Source organism: Eleutherodactylus coqui, chromosome 5, assembly GCF_035609145.1.
Source record: "Eleutherodactylus coqui strain aEleCoq1 chromosome 5, aEleCoq1.hap1, whole genome shotgun sequence".
NCBI classification, from domain to species: domain Eukaryota; kingdom Metazoa; phylum Chordata; class Amphibia; order Anura; family Eleutherodactylidae; genus Eleutherodactylus; species Eleutherodactylus coqui.
The window spans coordinates 180,823,763-180,848,499 of NC_089841.1; the positions used below are offsets into that span (position 1 = coordinate 180,823,763).

The window sequence follows — 24,737 nt, forward strand, 5'->3', positions numbered from 1 at the left end:
TCGGCATTGAACTTTAGATCAATTCTTTTCCACCACTCTTGACAACAGAATAATATGTTTGCTTCAATGCATGAGACAACAAGTTTTAAATAGCTAAATATCTTTACCACTCAGGCTCAGAAGCTAAAGAGAGAACAGGAAGCTTTATTGAGGCAACAGTGGGAAGTAGAGGAGCTTCAGGAGGAGAGGAAGAAAATTGAGGAACGTAGAAGAAAAACAGAACTCGGGTGAGTGTTACACTGTTCTGCTATTAAAGTGACCCCCCCCCCCCCACCTCCTCTCCAGTCCTGGGCAAACAAAGATGCACCAATTCTCTGAGTACCTGATGCATACTGTGCATTAATATGCTTCGCTAGTCTAGGACGCTACATGCTGCTCTGAATAAGCAGTGTTGCTTATGTGTGTTGGCCAGTCATAGCAGCTTGTAGCTTCTTACACACTGTGCATTAGTTTGCATCATTAGTCTATCAGGTACTGAGAGAAGCGGTGCGGCTATCTGTTTGTCCAGGACCGTAGGGTTGCTTTAAATGCCTTTTACTGCTAAAGTTTCAGTTAAAATTAGCAGTGGCTACCTTTTTATAAAATTTGAATTCAATATGGCCACCCTGGCTTTATTTCAAAACTGCATCTAGAATCGCTTCTCACTTGTCATCGCCAGTGCAGGGTTCTTTAAATTTGCAAAAGACTGAACAGCGTAGTCTGACCCCTCACTCAAGTTTTTCATATGACGTTATGCTTTGGATAGATTCCTCCCACTGAGGAAGCCGCATGTAATGGGATTATATACATGGAGCTTGTGGTGCTACTACAGGCATGTAGTTTGTGGCTATTTTAGCCAGTATTATCTGCATTCACTTTCTGGAGCATGCATGGTATTTAGGACTTTTTTTTTGCTATTTTCCATCACTATATGATTCTATTCCATTTGGGACTTTCCAGTTCTGATTGGAATTCTTATGCACTTTATTATATTTCCTTGTCCTATTCCATTGGACTGTATGTGCACTTTGGTTGTTATGCTATGGTGCTCGTTAGGAGGTTTATGTTTATCCTTTGAATTTTTAAAGTATTTTTAATGAGCCAGTGTTTATTTTCGCAATAAAGGGTGTTCATTTTATTTAAGGTGTGTGATAATTTTTTTTCGGATATGACTTCTTGTTGTGTTAGGGCCCCTTCCCATGGGCATATTTGCGCATACAATACACGGAGAATAGAACTCATTGGTTTCAGTGGGTTCGTTCACGTGTGTATTTTTCCAGCGCATCCCAGATGCGCAAAAAATCGCAGTGCGCTCATTTTCGTAGCAAACGTCCCCATACAAGCCAACGGGGTGCGCAAATGTACGTGCAATATGCAAGGAGATGCATAATAGGCTTCATAATTTTGCTGGGAAAAGAACACCTATGGAACTCATTTAGACTAATTAGTCATTCCAATTGGTGTGTTTTTGTTTCCTGCGTGCAAATGAACATGCCTTGTGGGTACAAAAGTACAGTGAAATATGTTGATACGCGTGCAAAAAAGGTTGCGCTCAGTCGTGCACAAATACTCCTGTAAAGGGGCCCTTATAGTTCACATCCTTTTTTTGTATCTCTCTTCATAATTGGGCCCATCTGTTATGGATTATTTCGATAGATTCCTTTCTCTAAAGATATTAGCCAGTTGATCCCCCTCCACAAATTCTCTTAATGATGAAGATGTCTTAAGCCAGTACTTCACTATCTGCTTCCTTGCCATATCTAATAGCCGAGTCACCGTCTGCTTCTCTCCCTCCTTCAGAGGCAGATGTGGCATATATCCTAAAATGCAAACCAATGGGGAGGCTTCCAACCTACAATGTGCTTCACTTACTGAGAGTTTGGGAATGAATTGCACAATCTCCACTCAATGGTTCTGCTCTATGGGAATTCCTTTCCCACTTTTCCCTTAAAGGGGCTAATGACAGTTTGGGAGATTATATGTTACCTGCAGTAGATGGCGCATTACCTATAATATCTGCTGGAGTAACCGAGTGGTTTGTAAATCGGAGGAGAACACCTCTGCCTGGAATACACACCTGAGTGGCAAACAGTGATAGAGTTGTGAATGTGGTTGTCCAAACTCTGTTTGTAATAGTTTGAAAGCTTGAATTCCCTCTATACTCCATAAATGTATGCTTGGCTAATGGGAGAGCGGACCTGTCCCCATACTGGGCTAGCTTTACATAGAGCAGCACAGCCTGAAGACAGCTAAAACGTGTAACACGTAATTAGTTCTATTAAAGCAGAACCGCAGTGAAGTCACTCGGTTATTTAGCTGTAATAAGCTGTTGCGTTTAACATTTTTTTCTGATCTTTCTTAGTCACTTTCTGAGTCGCCAGTACACAGCACAGATGAAGAGACGAGCCCGGTTGGTGCAGGAAGAGCTGGTACGAGTTGTCCCATTATTTACTGAGCATTCTTTTACATTAAGTTGTCAAGGAGTGTTCTGGCTTTTTGTCCTCAGAATGTTTTATGTTGTCATACTAAAGACAAGATATCGCCACTCACTACTAATTTCGTTAAAAACATTATAAAGTACAGGATCATAAGATAAAGAGTTCTACAGTGAAATCCTAGCAATAAAATGAGCCTGAGAATCTCCTAAATACGGTGTTCATTACTCAGGCCGCTTTCACGCGGCCGAGAAACTCTTGCGAGATTTGTGTGTTGCGAGACGCACGAATATGAAGCCCATTTTTTTTTAATAGAGCCATATACATGAACATGGCATGTCCTATCTTTGGGCGTTCCTCGGAATGCATCGTTCATTGAGTTAAACGGGACCTGTAATACATCACATGGCTCTCACATGCCACAAGAGTGCGATGTAAGGCTTGCCATTGAAATCAATGGGGAAACACTTCCAAACCTCTACAGCACGTGAGACTCGTGCGAGAGCATCCGGATTTCACACATGCAATTCTGCCTGAAAATCGCCTCACATCCACAGGTGAATCGCGTGCTCACAAGCACTCGCCCGAGTGTAGGTACCCTCAAGGACAGCTTTTTTTTCTGCGAAGTTCTGCTGCAATGTCAGCGAGTAGGAATTACATACTGCTGCAAAAAACCATGTGCAGTGTAAAGAGAAACGCTTCCTAAAGCTTAACGATTTATTATCACCCTTAAACCTTAACATAATACCGTAGTACACCATTTACCTTAACCCTTTAAGGACCATTTGAGGTAAATTTACAGCGCTTGGTATTGGGCTTTCATCCCATCTGATAGCAGGAGTATGGCACGGGATTAAAGCCTCTGCTCCTGCAATTAAGCAGAAGCAGGTCAGGTCCTCAGCTGTCAGACATAGCCAAGGACGTGGAGGATAAGGGAGAAGCAGTTTTTAACCACTTCTGCCTTCTCCTTTCTTGGCTACATAGCACTCAATGTGTATTACTTCCACTGGGCGACCCACAAATCCCTGGCCCCCCCCCCCCCCCCATCCTCTAACATCAGTGGCTTGTTTAGGGGACACGGCTGAAAAATCTTACAATTTAATGTGGTCCTCAAGGCCTGCATTGGCCTAGTCTGTAAGGGGTTCATATTGGCGCACTGTATGGCTAGTGCACAATCTGTCCCCCAGTGTGTTTCATCACCTCAGTGTAGGTCAAAAACAATACCTTGTCAGAAAATTCAACACCAGTGAGTCTTGCTCAGCACAAGAATGCCCCACCAATTATTTCAGATACATTGGTGTAAATACGTTGATAAATCTACCTTGTTACAGACCATTTGCTACGGAACTTTAATCCTTGTATCATGCCATTTCAGAAGATGGATATGCAGATACTAGCTGCACTCCTCAGTAAAGAAGATGAGGACCTTCGCCTGCGCTCGGCTAGAAGGGAGCAGGCAGCCGCCGACGCAGCCTGGATGAAACGTGTCATTGAAGAGCAGCTACATCTGGAGAGACAGAGGGAAGCGGAGCTCGATACTCTCTTCAGGTGACGCATCCCACACTGTTCTAGTATTGGCTACTCTGTCATTTTACAGGGTGAACCAAAAGGTTCCTATGTTACATATGGAATATAAAAACTGTTGGAACAAGTAATGTGAGTTATGTAAACTATGTATCTAGAGCCAAAGGAGGACACAGTTACTTGGTGCATTTATTTCTATTTTGACCACTCTATAATAAATCTAAATGCTCTTCTATCTACTAGATACTAATATTCCATATAATCTGTATATTTTAAAAGAAGTAACTCTTTACTGACTTTTAGGCTCCGTTATAAATTCCCTCCGGTGATGCATTGTCATTAATGTGATGCGTACATAGTCATTTGTATGTTCTCAGTCTGTAAAATAGTCCAAGATGACAGCTTAACATACTGTAATTATAGATTAGTCTTCTAGTGTGCTAGTCAGCAGTCTACTCACAGGCAAAAATAGCTCTAATAGCATGCGAGCGCCAGAGATTAACGCGTGCGAATATCCTTGACGTTTAGGCTACCGGGATGACAAGCTTTTTATTTGCATTGCTCAGAGATTAGTAGGGAATGACTATCCATAATTTATACCTTTGCTGAATTGTTTTCTCCAGACTACATAGGTGACTTGTCTCTGGGAGCATCTGAAACACGAAGACCAGAAGAATGGGGTTGTTTGAGTAGACACCATTAAATCACAGATAAACATCAAGCAAATAATACTTTAGGCCCCCTGTCCACGGCCAAGGCGGAATATCAAGGGTGGGGGGGGGCACTGACAGATCTCTGAGATAAGCCCATCTAATAGATTGGCTCATCGCAGCAATCACAGCATGCCGCAAGTTAAATCTCGCTCATGGATGCCAGTGCTGCGCTTTCCATAGTAGTCCTATGGAAAAGCTTTACAGAGCGTGATCCGCAGGCGATTTATCGCAACGGATCATCGCCCATGGACAGGCAGCCTTATCCAGTTTTCCTATATGCAGCCCTTGTTTCTTTTTTTTTTTTTTTTTTCCACTTAAAAAAAATAACTCTCTTATTTATCCATCAATATAGCTGTTTAAGGGCTTGTTTTTAGCAGGACGAGTTGTACTTTTCAGTGGTACTATGTAATCTACCACATAATGTATGGAAAAACATGAAAAAAAATATTCTAAGTGGAATGAAATGGAAAAATTAAGAAGTTCTGTCATCTTTGGAAGGGTCTTGTTTATACGGTGTACACACTGCAGTAAAAATGACATCCGTTTATTCTATGTGTCAGTACGATTACGATGCCAAATCTTTAATGTTTTTTTTTTGGTTGTTGTGTTTTTTTTGGGTTTTTTTGCTGTACTACTTTTAAAATATAAAATATCTTGGCAAAAAAATTAAAATTATTTTCCGCCGCCATCTTTTGACAGTCATAGCTTTTTTATTGTTACATCAACCTAGATATGCAAGGGCTTTTTTTTTTTTTTTCAGGACGTCATGTAGTTTCTGTTGGTACCATTTTGTAATCCATTGATTGCTTTTTACTACATTTTTTTTCTCCCTTGAAGACTGGGTAATCAGAAAATGCGCAATTCTGGCATGGTTTTCTTTTTTTGACAGCATTCAGATTGGACTTTTAAGTAAGCAGCAATACAACCATGTTTCCCTGAAAATAGGTATTACTATCGGGGTAGGACCTATCAGGTTTTCGGGGAAGGCTTAAAATATAAGGCCTCCCCTGAAAATGGGACCTATCTTGGGTGCCTCACAAAAAAAAAACTCGCATGGTCTATGGTGTCGGCGTCGGTGGTGTCTGCTGCGGTGGCAGCGGTGTCCGGCATCCTCCTCAGTCTCACAGCTGCCTTCTGCTGGCGACAGGGCTTCAAATAACCCGCCTCCAGCAAAGAAAGCGCTGTGATTGGCTAATTGAGCGCCGGCAGGCAATCACTGCTATTCAGTAAATGACATCACTGAATGGCTGTGATTGGCTCATCGAGCGTCGGCAGGGGTTTTTTTTTGGGGGGGGGGGGGTTTATGCGCATGAGGAAGCCCAATGCAAATCAGTTGGGATTCAGCACTCTGTATTGTGAGCGTTTCCCCCCCCCCCCCCCCCCCCCCCACCACACTTTATACGGATTGAAAGAGCCTTTAAAGTGGGAAATAAAATCTACCTAAAATGTCTATTTTGCATATACTACTGTATTGTATTCAGTGTACTAATCACTAAAAATGTAAGATTTTGTACAGCATAAACTAAATGTATTTACACAGACAAGTAACATGGATTAAGTAGCATTTCTGTAATTACTATTTACCAGGGAAGAAGCTAAACAGGTGTGGGAGAGAAGGGAGGCGGAATGGGAAAGAGAGAGGAATGCACGGAACCGCCTGATGAGAGAGGTAATGCTGCGCACGCTTCAGTCTGTGGTTGCTCTGTACAGCCTCAATCTGACCCCATTTGGAGTTCGTCCACGTGTCCGACTTCAGTCAAAGTTGGTCATACATGAGTAGTTCTACTTTTATCCTATCCTGTAATTATCAGGGGAAGCCTATAAGACTGCACACACAAGTCTTGCAACATGTAAAATAACTAAACATCTTGCAATGTTTTGCGCAACACAACTAATATAACAAGTTGTTTATCAAAGTTCAGCACAAAATGCCACTTTTAATAACCCCCATATAGCTAAGTTAATGCAAAAAGATTAAAAAGAATGTGATAATGAAATGATATACTTTTTCCTTTGGTCAGGTTGTTAATGAGTTAGGCTGAGTGTCCACAGGCGGGACGGAATATTTCGAGTGATATTCTGCCGCGTGGGAGCACTCATGTCACCACGATTAACCTATCTTAATGATTTTCTGCTCGTGTACATTGGGCTGCGCTTTCCATAGTTATCCTAAAGAAAGCGTATCATGCGTGCTCCGCGTGCAATTTATTGCTGTGGATCACGCTATGACAAATCACCCGTGGACAGCCAGCCTTAAAGGGGTTGTCCCGCGCCAAAACGGGTTGTTTTTTTTTTGCAAAAGGACACCGCACAGCGCTTACCTGAATCCCCGCGCTCCGGTGACTTCTTACTTACCTGCTGAAGATGGCCGCCGGGATCTTCTCCCTCGGTGGACCGCAGGGCTTCTGTGCGGTCCATTGCCGATTCCAGCCTCCTGATTGGCTGGAATCGGCACGTGACGGGGCGGAGCTACACGGAGCCGGCATCCTGCACGAGCGGCCCCATTGAGAAAAGAAGAAGACCCGGACTGCGCAAGCGCGTCTAATTTGGCCATTAGACGCCGAAAATTAGACGGGCTCCATGGAAACGAGGACGCTAGCAACGGAGCAGGTAAGTGAAAAACTTCTTATAACTTCTGTATGGCTCATAATTAATGCACAATGTACATTACAAAGTGCATTAATATGGCCATACAGAAGTGTATAGACCCACTTGCTGCCGCGGGACAACCCCTTTAAGGAACACGACCTTCAGTACTAGTTTTCCTTTACAGTCATCTTAGAGCAAACTGATCACTAGTTTGTAGGAAAATGGAATAAACAATGAGATTTGTATATAATCTCTCCACATCGGGGGTATGCCGGTCATTGCTGATCGTACGTAAATATGTATTGTGTAGTCTGTTCTTAAATGGCTGCTAGAAACATTAGGATTTAGACCTATAATGGAAGATGCCTCACCGCCTCCTTACCCAGGTGCTGACGGGAAGGCAGCTTCAGATCCAGGAGAAAATAGAACAGAATAAACGGGCACAGAGGGATACGCTAAAGTCTCGTGAACAGCTCATCCAAGAACTTGAGGAGTTCAAACAAATGACTTCTAGGGAGAAGAAAGAGGAGGAAGAACAGAAGACCGCTCGAAAACTGGAGCTGGAGGCACAGGTACAACATAAGAGAGCAGTATTGGCATCATGCGCCTCCTGTGTGGCTGTATGCCAGTCTTTGAGGTCTATTATTATAGGTGGACATTGTTCTAATACTAAAAAGTTACTCTCTTAGATTTCTGAGCGACGCCTGCAAGAAAGAGAAGCCATGCTCCGTCAGGAAGAGGAGGAGAGAGAAGAGGAATTGGAAGAGGAACAAGAAAATTACTTGACAGAACAAGAGGCAGAGATCATGACCCAGAGGGGCTATCGGGATAAGGTAAAGTGTTTTCCAACCACTGTACACCACACAAATCTGTGTTGATTTGTAGATAAATATAAAATGTGCCTGTGGAACTTGTTAAACAACCCTTTGGTTTCAGGAAAAAATTCTGTCTAGGAAACCAAGGGGTGGGTTTATATTACCCTTGAGTAGTTGTTCTCTGCAATCCCAATTTGGCCTTCCAAGATGGCCGACCTAATCTTCAGACTACCTAATCCTCACAGTATATTAGGAGTGTTAGACTACCAATGCACTATACCTGTTTTCTAATAGGCCAGAAATGATCATATGATCAGTGCATTAGGTAGTTAGAAAATATATGCAGTCATCTTGGACAGCCAAAAATAGGCCTTGGGACTGGCAGATCAGTGGGTGACCGAGAACAATAATGGCAAGTAAGGTACCCTCCTTTTGACTTGAAACCAGGGGGTTGCTTTCACTTGATGCATAGAAGATGTGGAGAGATTATAAGCCATGCATAGATCTGTACAATCCTTTTAAGGTTTACAGAAAATCCTTTAAAACATTGTTGGTGGTGGTGGGGGAGGGGCAGGGTATGTAATAAAATGTAAAAAAAAAAAACTAACAAAAAACTAGATACTCCTCTTCTCCAGTTTTCTATTTACATCGGCTGCAGTGGTGACATGGGTTGTTTGCCCATTTGACTGCTACAGCCAATGGGAGGCAGGCAGGGGCCTCAGGTGATGCCCCATAAACCTTTCTCAGGACTTCTACAGTAGAAGCCCAGGTGACAGGTTTACAGGACGCCACTTGTGAGCTATCATGGTGGCAAGCCATCGAAACTGTGGTCTGGCGCCATGGTGAGTATATCACTCTGAAATAGTTTTAAACAGGTGGGTCCCAAAATGATAAAAGGGATTTTTCCAAGCTATTACTTTTATAACTGGTTTGCTGCTAAATTTGTACCATTTGATCTGCTGGAAAATCTTCGGCCCTGACATTCATATGGATGTTACTTTGACATATATGATTTGAAGAACATTGCCAAAGAGTTTAATGTTACTTACTCCACCCTGAAATTCCTGAAATTGAAAACAAATCCAATCTTTGGCAGCCCTACCTCTAAACTTACAGGACTTAAAGGGCTTGTATAGGAATAGAAACACATGGCCGCTTTCCTCCAGAAACCGTGACACATGTTCTTGGGCTGTCTGTGGTTTTGCAGATCACCTAAAGACAATGAGGTCGAGCTGCACAAGCATGCACAGTGTGTGTTTGTTTGGGAAGAAAGTAGCAATGTTTTTTTTTAAATCATTTACAGACCCTGTATAGGATTTGCTTAAAGGAAATCTGTCAGCTGGAACATGCCGTCCAAACTGCCAGCATCATGTTATAGAGCAGGAGGAGCTGAGCAGATTGATATATAGTTTTATGGGGAAAGAGTCAGTATAACTTGTAGTTTATTTATCTCTCTGCTCATTCTCAGCTGAACAGTCCAGTGGGTGGAGCTATCAGTGACTGATAGCTGTCTGTGTATGACTATACATATAGGGGCAGCTGTCAATCACTGATGGCTCCGCCCACTGGACTGTTCAGCTCAGAATGAGCAGAGAGATAAATAAACTACAAGTTATCCTGAATTTTCTCCCATAAAACTATACATCAATTCGCTCAGCTCCTCCTGCTCTATAACATCATGCCTGCAGGTTGGATGGCATGTTTCCCCTTTAACAATTTTAATACGAGAAACCACAGATACCTCCAGATACCTTGTGGAGTCTACGCCTCAACTGCTCTGAACTGCAACACAAGAGGGACCTACACAAAACTAAGAAGGCGTTTTTAGTTTTATGGCTGATCTGTGTTTGTATGTAGGGTTGTTTGTATCTGTGTAAGGGACTGTTCGCACCTCCATTAAAACTTCTATTATGTTCAGCCATGGGAACAGAAAAAACAAAGCCCTGTTAGGTCCGTTATATGATGGTTATTTGACTCTGTTTCCATCAAGTTTTCCATGTGGTGTCCATTATTTTACTAGAAGAATTACTACTCAATGCTGTGCCTTTTTATCCCCCTAGCTTGTAGGATTGATTTCCTTGTTGGGACTTCCACCTGGAGATATAAACAGAGCCTTAAAGGGCAACTTGCCAAAACCTTTTCAATCCCTATTTTGTCATTTCAAAATTAAAGGGGTTGTCCCGTGCCGAAACGGGTTTTTTTTTTTTTTCAATAGCCCCCTCGTTCGGCGTGAGACAAACCCGATGCAGGGGTTTAAAAATAAAAACGGATAGTACTTACCCGAATCCCCGCGCTCCGGTGACTTCTTACTTACCTTGCGAAGATGGCCGCCGGGATCTTCACCCATGGTGGACAGCAGGTCTTCTCCCATGGTGCACCGTGGGCTCTGTGCGTTCCATTGCCGATTCCAGCCTCCTGAGTGGCTGGAATCGGCACACGTGACGGGGCGGAGCTACGAGGAGCAGCTCTCCGGCACGAGCGGCCCCATTCAGAAGGGAGAAGACCGGACTGTGCAAGCGCGTCTAATCGGGCGATTAGACGCTGAAATTAGACGGCACCATGGAGACGGGGACGCTAGCAACAGAACAGGTAAGTGAATAACTTCTGTATGGCTCATATTTAATGCACGATGTACATTACAAAGTGCATTAATATGGCCATACAGAAGTATATAACCCCACTTGCTTTCGCGGGACAACCCCTTTAACGCACTCAAAATTTGTTTAAACCAAAACACAAAATAAGTTTAGTTGATATACAATGGAGTTGTTGTAGGATGCGTAAATCCTAGAGTACACTGTAGGGAAATCTTCCATGGAAAACAATTGATGTGATTCCCTTTAATTATGCGCTACTGAGAAAACTCAAACAATTCTACCTTTCCAAATTGTTAAGCATACCACTCATTCACTAAGACGTGTCCACCTCCTAGCCTTAAGATAGAGACATGAGTTCCATATATGTATTAGACCTACACAACTGTAGAATGTGTATGATGATACATGTATCTATTATCATACACAACCGAATTACCAGGTCTTCTTGTTCAGGGCATTTTATGAACTTATGTGGACATTTCACACCTAACAGTGCATGTTTAGGAAGGTTTGGGGCAATATTGATTAAAGGGGTTGTCCCGCGAAACAAAGTGGGGGTATACACTTCTGTATGGCCATATTAATGCACTTTGTAATGTACATCGTGCATTAATTATGAGCCATACAGAAATTATTCACTTACCTGTTCCGTTGCTAGCGTCCTCGTCTCCATGGTGCCGTCTAATTTTCAGCGTCTAATCGCCCGATTAGACGCGCTTGCGCAGTCCGGTCTTCTCCCTTCTGAATGGGGCCGCTCGTGCTGGAGAGCTGCTCCTCGTAGCTCCGCCCCGTCACGTGTGCCGATTCCAGCCAATCAGGAGGCTGGAATCCGCAATGGACCGCACAGAAGACCTGCGGTCCACCGAGGGTGAAGATCCCGGCGGCCATCTTCGCAAGGTAAGTAAGAAGTCACCGGAGCGTGGGGATTCGGGTAAGTACTATCTGTTTTTGTTTTTTTTTAACACCCTGCATCGGGTTTGTCTCGCGCCGAACGGGGGGGGGGGGGGGGGGGGGGGGGGGGCTATTGAAAAAAAAAAAAAACCCGCTTCGGCGCGGGACAACCCCTTTAAATCTAGTTGGACTTACTACAAGACGACTGCTAACAGTTTGGGTGTCTTCAGATGAGCGTATTTGTGCGAATATAGCAGAAAAGGTGGCAGCATATAGTGATTCACAAAAAAAACTCGTCTAAAGGAACATGCTTTATTGTTTCATAGTTTAAAAATAGGCGACGTTTCGACCTGTAGAGGTCTTTTTCAAGCCAAAAAACAGATGAAACAAGGTATGGAGTCCATGTTCCGCGAACAATATGCAGAGAATAGAACTCAAAATGAGGATGAACCCAAATAATTATGTTTTTGTGCCCCATAGGAGTCCATGGGGGTGGGGGGAGCAAATCCTTTGCCCTTATGCCTGTGTGAAACCACCTGTAAATTTAAGCTCCATCCTTGGAGCCACTATATAAAGAAATTGATCATCCTGCCGTAGCCACCCTGACACCAACCCTTCTGTATTCAAGCATCACGTCTGGGTGCAGTGGGCAAACTTAATTATATATACTACACTGGAGCATTAGAGGAGCTGCCGCTGCTTTTCAGCAGTGGCAGCAGATCACCCGCTGGCATTTAGTTGGTTTGTGGCGTTTTTTTGTTATGCTATAATTTCATCTATTCTTTAGTTTTAAGAAAGTATTTCATCTCAAGCTGTGCAAATAGTTCTCTAAACCAGAGCAAACCACAAGTGGTATCGAAATAGCTGAAACAAAAGTGATGGGAGAGATGCATATAAAAGGTTTCAGATGCCTCGTATATACCAATGTTTTGTAACTTTTCTTTTTCTCTCCCCCCCCTTCCCTCTGTGCAGGTGTTTAGTCGCCCCCGGCCTGCTTGGTTATGACAGATACATGCTTCAGGTACCAGGAGGACTGTTGATAGCATGGTTCATTTTGTATGTTTTATCATTCCTATGTACATACTTGTAAATACTTTGTGTATATTTTACCCCTTATAAATCTATATAGCTTGGTTTTAGAAGTGTAAATTAAAATCCAGTTCTAGCTTGATTCCTTGCTGCCCCCTGGTGGAGGAAACTAATTTCTGAGCTTCTGTGATGCTACAAAAAACATAACAAGTGCAAGTTTCAGGCATAGAAAATTTTTGTTTGTAGCTACTTACAAATTATTTTATACTATAGTCAGGTGTAGGCTAGGTTCCCACTGCGCAGGAACTGCTACAGACTTTCGGAAATTCCACCTGCAATTTTTATCTCGGGATAAAGCAGCAACATAGGCGGGATTCGGAAAAATCTCGCCCACACACATTGCGAGAAGCCATTACGGCAAGCCGCACTGAAACTGACATGCTGCACAGAAATCAAAGCTGCAGCATGTCAATTTTAGCGCAGTTTCCGCTGCAGCCATCTCTCACCTGTATGGGGAGAGATGGCCACAGCAGAATACAAACCCTGCGAGTTTTGAAGCTGTATTTCACCCGCAGAAATCTCGTGGCATTTCCGTGCGATCCTGCTGCAGTCATTCCACGAGATTTACGCTCAGTTGGATCCCAATCGTAAGGTGCAAACTCAGGATTCGAAAACCGTTGTAGGTAATTGTATGCATGTAGGTCACTTAGGTTGGGGCCTTGTGTGCCAAGGCAGCAGTATGCAGTCCTAAGCTCTCACATGACCTGAAGGTTGCGGGTTCAATGCCCACATGGCTAGCCGGCTCAAGGTTGACTCAGCCTTCTGAGGTCCGTAAAATGAGTACCCAGCTTGCTTGGGGGTAAATCTGCCAAGAAAACATCACCCAAGGAGTCGGTCACGACGAATAGTTGTAGTCTAATTGGTCCAAGACTTCTGACAAGATGTCTGTTTTCGTAAGTACTTTTATTCCTTAGGCTTCTTTCCCAACGAGCGTATAGCAGCTACCGGTTTCACGGTCGGCCAATATATGCTACCATCTGTGGCGTTAAAGCTCTTGAACGGGCGCATAAATCTAACATTTGTGCACCCGTTAACACGACATAGGTCTTGACGCATATATGCCAAGGCTACCGTGCAGTCGCCCCTTTCCCCTCACAGGCTCACCTCTGCTCTCCAACCCCGCTCACTCCTTGCAATGGAAGGAGGTGGGACCGGGTGGAGTTAAGCGCCGCCCCACCTCCTCCCATTGCCAGCTGCAGGGAGGCGGCAGAGCCTGGCTTAAATCAGAAGAATACTGCCATGTGATCTGTTACATTGGAATCCAATGCATCAGATCACAGCGTATATTAGCCAGCCGACAGTTTTTATGCTCAATTTTTGTGTGAGCCAAAACCAGGAGCGAGTCCAAAATACGGAAGACATGCAAAATCTTTCCACTTCTGGTTTTGGCTTACAAAAAACTGAACATAAAAACGGTTGTGTGAAAACGCCCTTAGGATAGAACTATTCTAGTTCATTTTTTTTTCAACTCTGCCTTGTCGCTCCTCTGTTATTCCTCCTAGAAATAAAATGTGTCAATTGTTAGTTGGATGTTACCAGGTGGGATGGTGACCCAGTCCACGCGTTGCCCAGCCCGTATCAGACTGTGAAGGGTGGACCGGTAACTCCTTATTCTCAATTTAATCATACATTTCTAGGAGGAATAACAGGAACACCACAATGCAGAGTACTAAGAAAAGATGCTCCAGAAGTTGAGAATATAAGCATAGAATGAATAAAACACTGCAAAAGAAAAGCATTTCTAAATACATAAATTGACATACAACAGCCAGAATGACATGAAAAATTAAACCGAAAAGTTCAAGGTGACCTAAAAACACTACAACTCTGCTACAGTGGAATCTATAACCGGATCTATGGCAGAATGGGTAGAATTTGCCATGTCACCTACAGCACCCATATAGAGAATCTGTAAAGTGCATTAAACTTCTAGGCTGCCTGTCCACGGGCGAGTTTGAATTACGTTTCCCGTGGCGATAATCTGGCTTTCCCCATCCACGAGCGGAGAATCGTTGCGATTCTCCGCTCATGGCTGGCAAGTCACAGCATGCTGCAATTTGCTACAATTCTCCGGTTAGCCTGTCAGATAGGCTGACAGCGGAGATCAGTCTGCTGGTTCCTGCTCCCGGGCGGCGGTTCTCCACCACGGGATACTGCAACGCCTATGGACAGGCAGCCTTAGTCCTATTTTTAATGTCATTCTGGCTGTTGTAGGTAAGTTTTTTTTTTTTTTGTACAATTCTTTGAATTGCCCTGTACTTACTGAAACTGACATATTAGGACAGGTCCTCTAAGTTAAGCTCCCGGTACCCTCTTATCAAGGATTTTTTACTCGTGGTTTAAACGCTCTTAGTTTTAGATCACTCATTGTCAGCATGTGTATTTTCCATAGCAGCCAATCTGAAGAAGCAGAGCAGCACTATAATAGCCAAAGGACAGAAAAGTAATTTTTGTATTGGGTAAAGAGATGGCTAAACCAGTGTTTCAAACTTTACACTGAGGAACCTACCTCAAGTGTAGTTGGTGTGGCTGAGGACAAAGGATTCCATTCTACTCACCCATGTGTTGCCTGCCACCTTTACTGTAAAAAGGTTCTTTGGAATTCTAGTTGTGGAAACACTACATTAAAAGGGGTATTCCAGGACTTTTTACTTTTGATGACCAACCGCTTGGATCCATGCTGATCAACAGATTCTCGAAGTCATTATCACTGGAATCAGAAAGCGCTGACTAGAACACAGCGGTCGGGGTTAATGCTTAAGCACGGTTGGTTATCAAAAAAAAAGTGTCCTGGAATACCCTTTGAACTGTTAAATTAGAGCATGTAGTCTGTTGTCAAACAAGAAAGTAAATAAGTGGCAAAATATGTGAACCCTACTTAGGGATATGAACAGTTATTCCCATTGTTATAGTTTTACACTTTATTGACCAGTGTCACTTTATAAAGGGACTAGTTCTCATTCATGCAATCTGTGTATGACTTGAATGAAGTTTCATTTTTATGCATTGAATATATGTGATAATTTACTTGAATAAAATTACAGCCAACCACAAAAACCCAAACTTGTGTTCATTAACTTGGCATAGGATCAAACATCAAGACAGTCTGAAAACAGTTCACTCTTAAAACAGTTTATTGCACAACTAAAAGTTGAAAATAAAAACCTAAGTCACAAGTAAATTGTACAATAAACAATGTATACAATATCCAAAAGGCATTGTTTAATAATACCACATAAATACAGGCCATAAAAAGCCTTTACATTTCTCTATGCTATAAAGAGTAGTATGAAGAACCTTAAAAAGGAGAAATCCAATTCAGCCTAGCCGTATAAGCTGTTCAGATTTATTGGTTTTCCTATCAGTAACCAAGGCAACCCCACATCTAAAAAAATAAATTCAATATTTAGACATGTACGACACTTCATATCGTTTGGCACTGGAGGTAATAATGCAAGTGGTTACAGTATAAAATGCTCTTGCATTCAAAAAATACACTGGAAATGGGAGAAAGTGCTAATACTGTATAGTAAACCTGTAAGCAATGTTTAATGGGCGGCATTCCAAAGCGTATGATTAAGAGGAAAAGGGAAGAGAATGAGGTTTAATATTTTTCTCACAGTGGTTTGTGTTATGTACCGTATGTATTGTATGCTGAACAGGGACCTCAGAAAGGGAAACTGAAAAAAATATGCAGTGGTTATTTTGCAAGAATTAAAAGGGAGTCTGTTGGCCTGAACACACTGTCCAACCTGCAGCCATCATGTTATAGAGCAGAAGGAGCTGAGCAGACTGATATAGTTTTATGGGGAAGGATCCAGTATAACTTGTAGTGTATTCATTTATAGCTCTGCTCATTCTGAGCTGAACAGTCCAATGGGCGGAGCCATCAGTGATTGACAGATATCTGTGTATAACTGTTCATATAGGGGTAGCTGTCAATTACTGATAGGACCGCCCACTGGACTGTACAGCTCTGAATGATTAGGATTGAGCACCAAACAGGAAGAACAACTTCTCAATAGCTCTAAAAATTTTGATCGTCCAACACCTGTAAACGGATTCTGGTTGCAACTTTACATAAGAAAGTCTTTAAAACTCCCTAATGAATGGAAGAGTCACACTACTTAGTGCCCGGATCCGGCACTGCACAGGTTACTGATCCACTGTGGTGTCTCACACAAACAGCAACTGTCAACAAGAAGGTAACAAAGTTTAAAGCCTAGCAACTAGTCTAAAAAGTTGTCATATTACTTAGCAAATTGACAATGTAAAACCTTATTTTCAGCTGTGAACCCCATTATCCTTTTTCCATATAGATCACATGTACAGAGGAACTGCACTCAGTTGTGAATTTAAAAAGGTGTTTTCCAACTTCTAAGGAGGAGGGGGGGGGGGGGGGGGGAGGGGGAATGATAGGTTATGCTCACCCCTCAGAGTCCCCATCAGTCCAGCGCTGCTGCTCCCGTCCTCATCTCTGGACTGCAATTAAATTGGCTGCAGCAGTGGCATTTCATCTCTACATGTGAGCGCTAAGGCCAGCAATTGACTACAGCAGTCACCTGTATACAGAATGTCACTGTTGCAGCCAAAATAGACAGACTGGTAATGAGCACAGGAGAGGCCAGGGATCACAGTGGGACTATAACTTCGAGAAAGTAACTTGGTTACTTCTAGCCATTCCCTTCCCTCATTCTAAAGGCCCTTTACAGACTAGTAGTCTTTAAAGCAACTTCATGACCGCTGATGTCACCAACAAGGTAGTCGGCACTCGTGCAGAGCATTTACATAGTTAGACTTTCCAGCCGCTCGCAGGCTTCACCTCTTATGGGAAGCGGGGAGCATTTACATGGAACGACAAGCCAGCAAGCCAATGATGTTTATAAGCTGAAAAGATAGCTTAAACAACCACAAGTGAGCGCTTGTGCTTTTTTGCATTTGCTTAAATAAAAATGCTTTAAAACCCAAGCCCCTGCAAAAAAAAACAAACCACTGCATCAAAAGACATAGGGGCATATTTTAATTAGACCAGTAAAATGCCAGTTTAAGAGGATACAATATATTAAGAGAAGCAAGCCTGAAACTAACAAACTAATCAAAAGTTGCAGTTTTGGCACTTGTGCCACAATTGTGTGATGCCAGAAGTCTAGCAGAAACCAGATGGTGCATATGCTCCACTATGTGAAGCCAGCCTAAAACAGACCATCCTTCCATATTGTGCATGTTTAACGATTGGGTATAGCTTTTGCCTGTTTTCAATGACAACCAGAACTATGAATGTGTCCCTAGCCAATACAGGGTTAATGAAGAATCCGTATGATAAGTAATGTAATACAAGGTTTATCTAAGTTAACCATATTGTATACGTAGACCTCGGTCAGTCTGTTGAAAAGTGAATGCTTTAAAGAGGTAATGTCTGGGACTTCAACTATTGATGAGCCGCAGCGGTCGACTATTTGTGATCCCTGGCTACCAGATGATAAATTAGTCCGGCTGTCAGAAGTATTTGCCTCCACTACTGTCTGTACATGGACAGCGGGGTGGATGTTCAGCTGGGATCCTAAAATTGCAGAACCCGGCCCCTCGGCTAGTGATGACTTCTCAGGAAGTCCTAGCGACTCTCGCTTTTACATTTACACAGGTGAGTCGTTCTGTAAATGCAGGCAGAGCGGGCTGGGCTGCATTTTAGTCCATCCACCTCCATTCACAGTAAACAGGCAGTTGCTCAAAGATTGCACAACTCCTGTTTACAGAGGCCAATATTCGCTTGGTTGATAGGCGAGCTAAAAACAAAGCAGCTCCAACAAATGTTGCTCTGTGCCCTGGCGGCAGCTGCTTGTTACACAGGATGATTATTATCGACACATTTGCCGTTTCCAGTGATAATTCAGGTGATACTCGACCTGTGTAGAAGGTACCTTAAGCCACATCTTGTGATATGTAATGCGGAAATATGCTGCTTGTATGAAAGCACCCTAATAAGCTTGTCAGGGGAAACCAGAATCCAACTGCATTTTTGGAGAGGAAATAAAATAATCCCCCAAGCAAACTACCTGTTCTAGGCCGCATTCGCAACTTTTTTTTTTTCCTTTTTAAAGACATTGACTTCAAAAAAGAAAATTTCCATTTTTTTTGTGGTTGGATCCGCTACTAACAGAAAAAATACCATCCAACTACCCAAGTGTGAAAGCTGCTTTACAATTTAAGAATCTCCATGTGTTATAAAGAGCAACAATTTTAAGACTGAATGTCCCTCAAACCTCATCATAGCACCCCGATACTCTTTAAATAGTGTGTTTTTTTTATATACACACACAAGCAAACATAATTCAATTAGCAAATTAATTACTTTACAGAAGAGTTCCATGTGGAACTCTTTAAAGCATCTACCTGGGCCATGGCTGTGGATACAGCATTTGTCTCACAAAAAGGACCATATTTGCTTTTGCTCAGGCCTAGATGCTGCTTTACAATGGGTATGCTCATCTCCTGGTTTCACCTTCCTTGCACTGTCTGTAGCCAACTACTTCCTGGTTTCCCCTGGGTGGGACTTCGCCTCCTGCCAGCCCCTTGTATGAGCTGCAGGCAAAGCCTTGTCAACATAAAAACCTCCCTGACTAGTTCATCCAACAATGCTAGCCGTTACAGACCCCCTTCTTCTGTCCTCTCTGAAGCTCAGTACTTCCTCCCTCAGTTTGCCTTCACCTGCTACAGTTGTCCTACTCAACTCACATAATAGCGAGATTACAGACACTTAGGGTCCTTTTACACAGGCCAAAAAAAAAAAAAATCATTCAGCTTCCCAGATCCAGCGGCAATCTGAATGGTTATTCCGTGTAAAGGCATAACCCAACTGGACAAACATGATTGCATTTGCTTCTCGTTAGACCTGGTATATGCAACTCCATCCTGAATAATTGTACAAAGTTCCAATGAAGTAAATCGTTGCTTTAATAGAGATGTATTATGTGTCCACAACCAGGGCTTTTCATTATATAGCAAGAAAAGCAGGTAAAACCTAGCTAATGCATAAAAGGTGGCTGTCAGCATGATCAGACATGAGTATGTTAAGAACATGTCAGGCTATCCAAATATTTATTCACCACAGGTCCAGCCTTATCCTTGCCAGAAATAAATGGCTATTAAAACCTGGCACCTCACCAGGTACAAAGATGAAGGTTTAATGCAAATCCCTCAAATAAATGTCATTATCAAAATATAACTAAGCACCAATTCAATTCTTCTAAATGGAATAAAACTGAATCCAGATAGAACCAGGTTGACCTCAACACCTGGTCATGGTGTTGGAATCCTGGAGTATACCAGTCATCAGCTTTTAGCCCTAGAAACTATGGTATGAGGCCTAAAGGGAACGGAGTGGATTTCACGAGGCACCCTCTCCCTCCCAGCACGCTGTCCCCATGAAGTTGGGACATGCACACTGGATGACTCTTCAGTGTGAGTATGCACAATCTTCCATTCATCGCTATGGCAGGGTATGTGCACACAGCTGGCTGAAAAGAGTCCTGCTGTGTGCATGTGGCAACTGGAATGGGGGCGCCTCTGACTCCCAGTTCCCTCACCCATGACCCCCCATAATGTAGTTTTTGGGGACTCAAAGGGTGAGGACAGGCTCCCTTTAAGGCCCCCATGCAGAAAACACTACAGCTCCCTATACAGTATATATGGCTTGTATTCAAACAGAAACCGTGGTATGCTTCACTGCCTGCCTTATGTACTGAGGTATTTGTCCCTAGAAACATGGCTGATTGACCTACAGGACAGCATATGGAGGTCATGTGTCTCCATAATAGGGATCTGTATGGTCTCAGCCTGATATTGGTTACAAGCAAAGTGGAATTGTAGAAGAGTCGTTAGAATTGAGTGAACTTAGAGAAGTCCCCTGTATAAACATGTCACGGAACTTCCAGCACCTTTTATTATTTCACCTAGCTTCCTGTAGGTTTATCATCACTTCCCAGTTGTTACTTTGACTAAAGTCCTACCTCGCATTACGGTACCAAGTCTACTATTCCCACAGCCTCTGACAGTAGCCTGGAGGTCGCAACAGAAATAGGACAATGAGAAAAGGTCAGGACCCCAAATGAAAAGAATTGGTAGTCATTTCCTATATTTTGGGCTTAATCCTTTTGACAATTCAAATGCCCATTGAAAGAGGGTTGGGTGCTTTCCTGCAGCCAGGTTAACGGACTGAAGAGCCACCATCAACAGTCTTAGACATATCAGTGGTACAATGACACTGCACCCCATCTAAAGAGCAGCCTTCTCTTACAAGTGAAGTGCCCACAAAATTGGTGTTCATTAGATTTAAAAAAAAACCCACTAAACACAAGCACACACGAGTCTGAACCCCACCTTTCTCATCGCTCATATACCTCATCTTTATTATCTAGCACCATTTATTTGCATTATCAAACACTTTTTTAAGCATGTTTTATGAAAAGGTGTTAAATGAAATGCTGATTCTCCAAGGGATTGTCTAGTCTTAGAACACCATGGCTGCTTTCTCCCCGCCCATAGTGCCACCCATGTGTGTCAGTTGTGTATCAGAAAGATGGAAAAAATTCCTCTACAGTGCCATGTATTAGATAGCAGCATTCCTTCAATTCAATCATTGAGGACCTATTATTATAAGGTCACTTTGAATTGAAGGAATGCTGCCATCCAATAAATGGCACTGTAGCGGTATTTTTACATCTTTCTGATTTGCATAAATTTCCCAGAGGAGCATTGCCTTATAAGTCTCCTCACTTAGCTTTTCGGTGTTCCAACACCCCTTCTGTGTGCCGTCCTTGGAGAGAGACTACACCATCCCCTGATTCGCTCACCCCATAGGTGTCCCCACACACTTTTTGGGTATTCTCCTTAAGGAGACATGACACCGCTTCTGAACCTCATTGTGCCTGGCATTGCAGAACAGCTCCCATTCACTTCAATGGAGCCAAGCTGCAATACCACATACAACCTTATAGGTGGCGCTGTGTTTGGAATAAAGCAGCCATGTTTTTCTAACTATGGATGTGCCCTTTAATGTTGTACAATTAGGACTTGGGTACCAGAGCTTAACACCACAAACATTTACAATACAGGTCAGTATATTTCACACTAATACATATGGTCAGGCCTTTAATTTAGCAAGTTCACAGGAATATCCTCTGCTATGAATAGGTAAGCTTGTGAGGAAAGATCCCACTAATTAGTACAGGCACTTATATGGAAAGACAATCTGTCTGCTCTCTGGATGGGTCAGTTTTAGTAAATATCTGTATTCCCTGAAACATCTATTTCTACAACTCTGCATTGTGCAACTACTCTGTTACTCCTGATAACAGATGACTACATTGCCAACTGCGCATAATCATTCCTCATAAATAAGGTGCCACCCCAACACATTCTGACACTACCGACTGCACAGTGGTATGACACCTACCTTTGACCTAGGGAATGGCAACATCCAGTTGTCAATTTATTCACATTTTCAGAAGCACCGCCACAAGATGCTCCAGCTTTATTATCACAAGTACTTACTAAGAAGGACATGGCAGCAGAGCTGACAGATACCATTAAGAGGGTTCAACATTAAATCAAACTTCTATCACATTAGTAACACACCAAAAAATGTGGAAGCCAATAAATCCATGGGAGCAGAAGTTCGATTCGGTGTACTTAAAGATTAAAGACAGCTGGACCTGCAACTGTTCAGACAAGCAATGCTGGACCCTTTAAAACATAAAAATGGTAGGACACTAATGTTTTTAGACAACTTCTGCTCATTAATAGCCTGCTTGTGCCTCATCAATCTTATATTTTAATTGAAATTTGTTTTATATTACAACTAAAAACCAAGTTTGAAGTGGCCACCACTAGGGGGTCTCCCTTTCTTGCTCCTCCATCCACTGACTGTTAGGCATTCAGCTTCTCTAGTAACAAAGACCTCCTTATCTGTGGGGAAGGGGCTGTCTACACAAGTTGTTCCCCTGCACTAACACTGCTGCCAGATCTACAGTCAATGTGAGCACAAGCTCTGCTGCGCTTGATGTTACTGCCATGTACACTTACCTTTATAGTATAGGCATTGTGTCTCCACTGTGCTGTGGGCAAAGCAGCATAATACTTATTGATTGATCTATTTTAGCTGCTTTACGAGGTCATGTGTGTTTGCATGGTCACAGCATATTATATGCTGCGAACACACACACACACACACACACACACACACACACACACACACACACACACTCTAATGTAGAGCAAAAAGAACCAAAGACTAATGCCTGTAACAAAAAAAAGTACACATAGCAGGTAAGGTAAATAAAACATGAAAAGAGGCAGAGGTCATGTACACACTGACTGCAAATCTGAGAGTATGCAGAGCTGTGTGAGTGCAGGGGAGCAGCCAGTTAAGACAGCCCCTCCTCTACAACCATCCCAGGTACTACAGAAGCTAAATGCCTAACAATAAGCAGTGGATTGCACTTCCTTGGTTTTCAATGGTAAAACACAAAAGGAAAAATTACTGAAAGTATATTACAAATTGATAAAACACAAAGTTATTAAATGAGTATAAGTGGTCTAAAACATTAGTGTCCCTTTAGATTAACAGGGATATAAAATATTATCCATTTTCAAAAATGTATAAGTTAGAGCCCAAATTTTAAAAAGTGTCACATAGTAGAGTCCTAGAATATTCTACAATATATGCCATACAAACAGCCATAATTTCATCAGTGATTTAAAAAAATAAAAAAAAGATAAAAAGCAAGATATAAGACAATGAAGGAGTTTTCTGGTTCTACAAATTGATAGCCACTCTTTAGGATATGCCATCAATAAGAGAATAGTGGCGTTCAACGTGAGGGGCCCCCAGTGATCAGCTAATTGAAGAGGTCACATCTCTCCACCAAGGTTTACAGGCACAGCGCAATACTTTAGGACTGAATGAGACGTAATATCAGGCACAGCCTAATCTGTACAGAGCTGTGACTGGTAAAAAAAAAAAATATATATATGAGGCGAGGGGGACTTGGTGGTGAGACATGCCCCCCCTCAGTCAGCTGATCACCAGGGATGCCAGGAATCAGACTACCAACAATCTGATAGTGATGAGATATCCTAAGAATAGACTCGATTTTGTAGCCCTGGCAAAACCCCAACAGATGTCTGAACAATGGATGGAGTACAATGTTAGCTTAACTGGCAGAAAAGTTTTACATATAAGGCAGTGGGGTAACTTAAGATAGTCCAGAGAAACACTTAGAAGTAAAACATGCAAATAGTAATACTGATACTGAAGTCTTAAGATGAACCTGCCTAATTATCAAATCAAACCTTAAGAAAAAAAAAAAATATATAAGAGTTCCACATGTCCTTCAGGAAAAACAATATGGTGACCACCGTTTTAGTTTGTGTTTTCTTTGGTTGTGATGGTGACCAATTGTTTAGCAGCCTTGGCAATGTCATAGGCGCACTGAATGACTTGCTGCGTCACCAACTGGACATCAATGCTTGGACTGGACTCTATTGGCAGGGTCTTTTTGCATTCCGTTTGCAGCCGATAAGCACTGGACGTAAGCAGTCGGAGCGATGTTCTCACCATGTCCGATTTGGGTTTCTAAGAAGACAGAAAAAAAAAAAAAAAGTCATTAAAAGATGCATGAAACATTTCTTCAGGAAACCCCTTATTAGGCCGGTCTCACATGAGCGATCTGGATTTTGCAGGTGGGAGCCCACAGCAGAAGCTGTAACATATGCAGGTATACTCACGCAAAAAAACCCAAGATTATACGCAGGGAAAATTGAACAATACACATATCAAACGCTGCCGTTTGATACAGTGTTTTATGCATATACCTGTGAATGAGCCCTTAACTCTTATTGTGATTGAATTGTGTAAGCCATATCATTATCCTGGTGGATTATAAAAGGCGGTCGAGGCAAGAAATTGCTTATGTTACAAAGTGTAAAGGCCCATTTAAACGGAGCGATGATCGCTAAAAGATCGCTGAAACGACAGTTTGAGTGACAGCTTTGAGCGATCATTTTGCATAAACTATTAAGTAGCTACTCAGCTACTTAAGAGCAATT

At 42.5% G+C, this 24,737-nt stretch overlaps 2 protein-coding genes across 8 annotated transcripts in view; one reads left to right on the plus strand and one right to left on the minus strand.

The window, feature by feature from the left end:
* The window catches only part of TCHP (trichoplein keratin filament binding), a 72,386-nt gene that overhangs the window by 10,231 nt on the left and 37,418 nt on the right, over positions 1-24,737 (plus strand). Inside the window, exons 7-13 of one of the 2 annotated variants that reach the window (XM_066603884.1) lie at positions 115-227; positions 2,342-2,408; positions 3,790-3,962; positions 6,239-6,320; positions 7,627-7,812; positions 7,930-8,073; positions 12,516-12,564. In XM_066603884.1, the coding sequence (XP_066459981.1) occupies positions 115-227; positions 2,342-2,408; positions 3,790-3,962; positions 6,239-6,320; positions 7,627-7,812; positions 7,930-8,073; positions 12,516-12,548 (798 nt within the window). In that variant the 3' untranslated portion in view covers positions 12,549-12,564. Of the gene's footprint in view, positions 1-114; positions 228-2,341; positions 2,409-3,789; positions 3,963-6,238; positions 6,321-7,626; positions 7,813-7,929; positions 8,074-12,515; positions 13,470-24,737 lie in introns of those variants that run through there. The other variant, XM_066603883.1, reaches the window with a different exon arrangement.
* GIT2 (GIT ArfGAP 2) overlaps positions 15,749-24,737 on the minus strand; it is a 69,843-nt gene continuing 60,854 nt past the window's right edge. For 5 of the 6 annotated variants that reach the window (XM_066603881.1, XM_066603876.1, XM_066603878.1 and 2 more), the window contains one exon: positions 15,749-24,264. In XM_066603881.1, coding sequence (XP_066459978.1) covers positions 24,052-24,264 — 213 coding nt within the window. In that variant the 3' untranslated portion in view covers positions 15,749-24,051. The remainder of the gene's footprint in view (positions 24,265-24,737) is intronic. The other variant, XM_066603877.1, reaches the window with a different exon arrangement.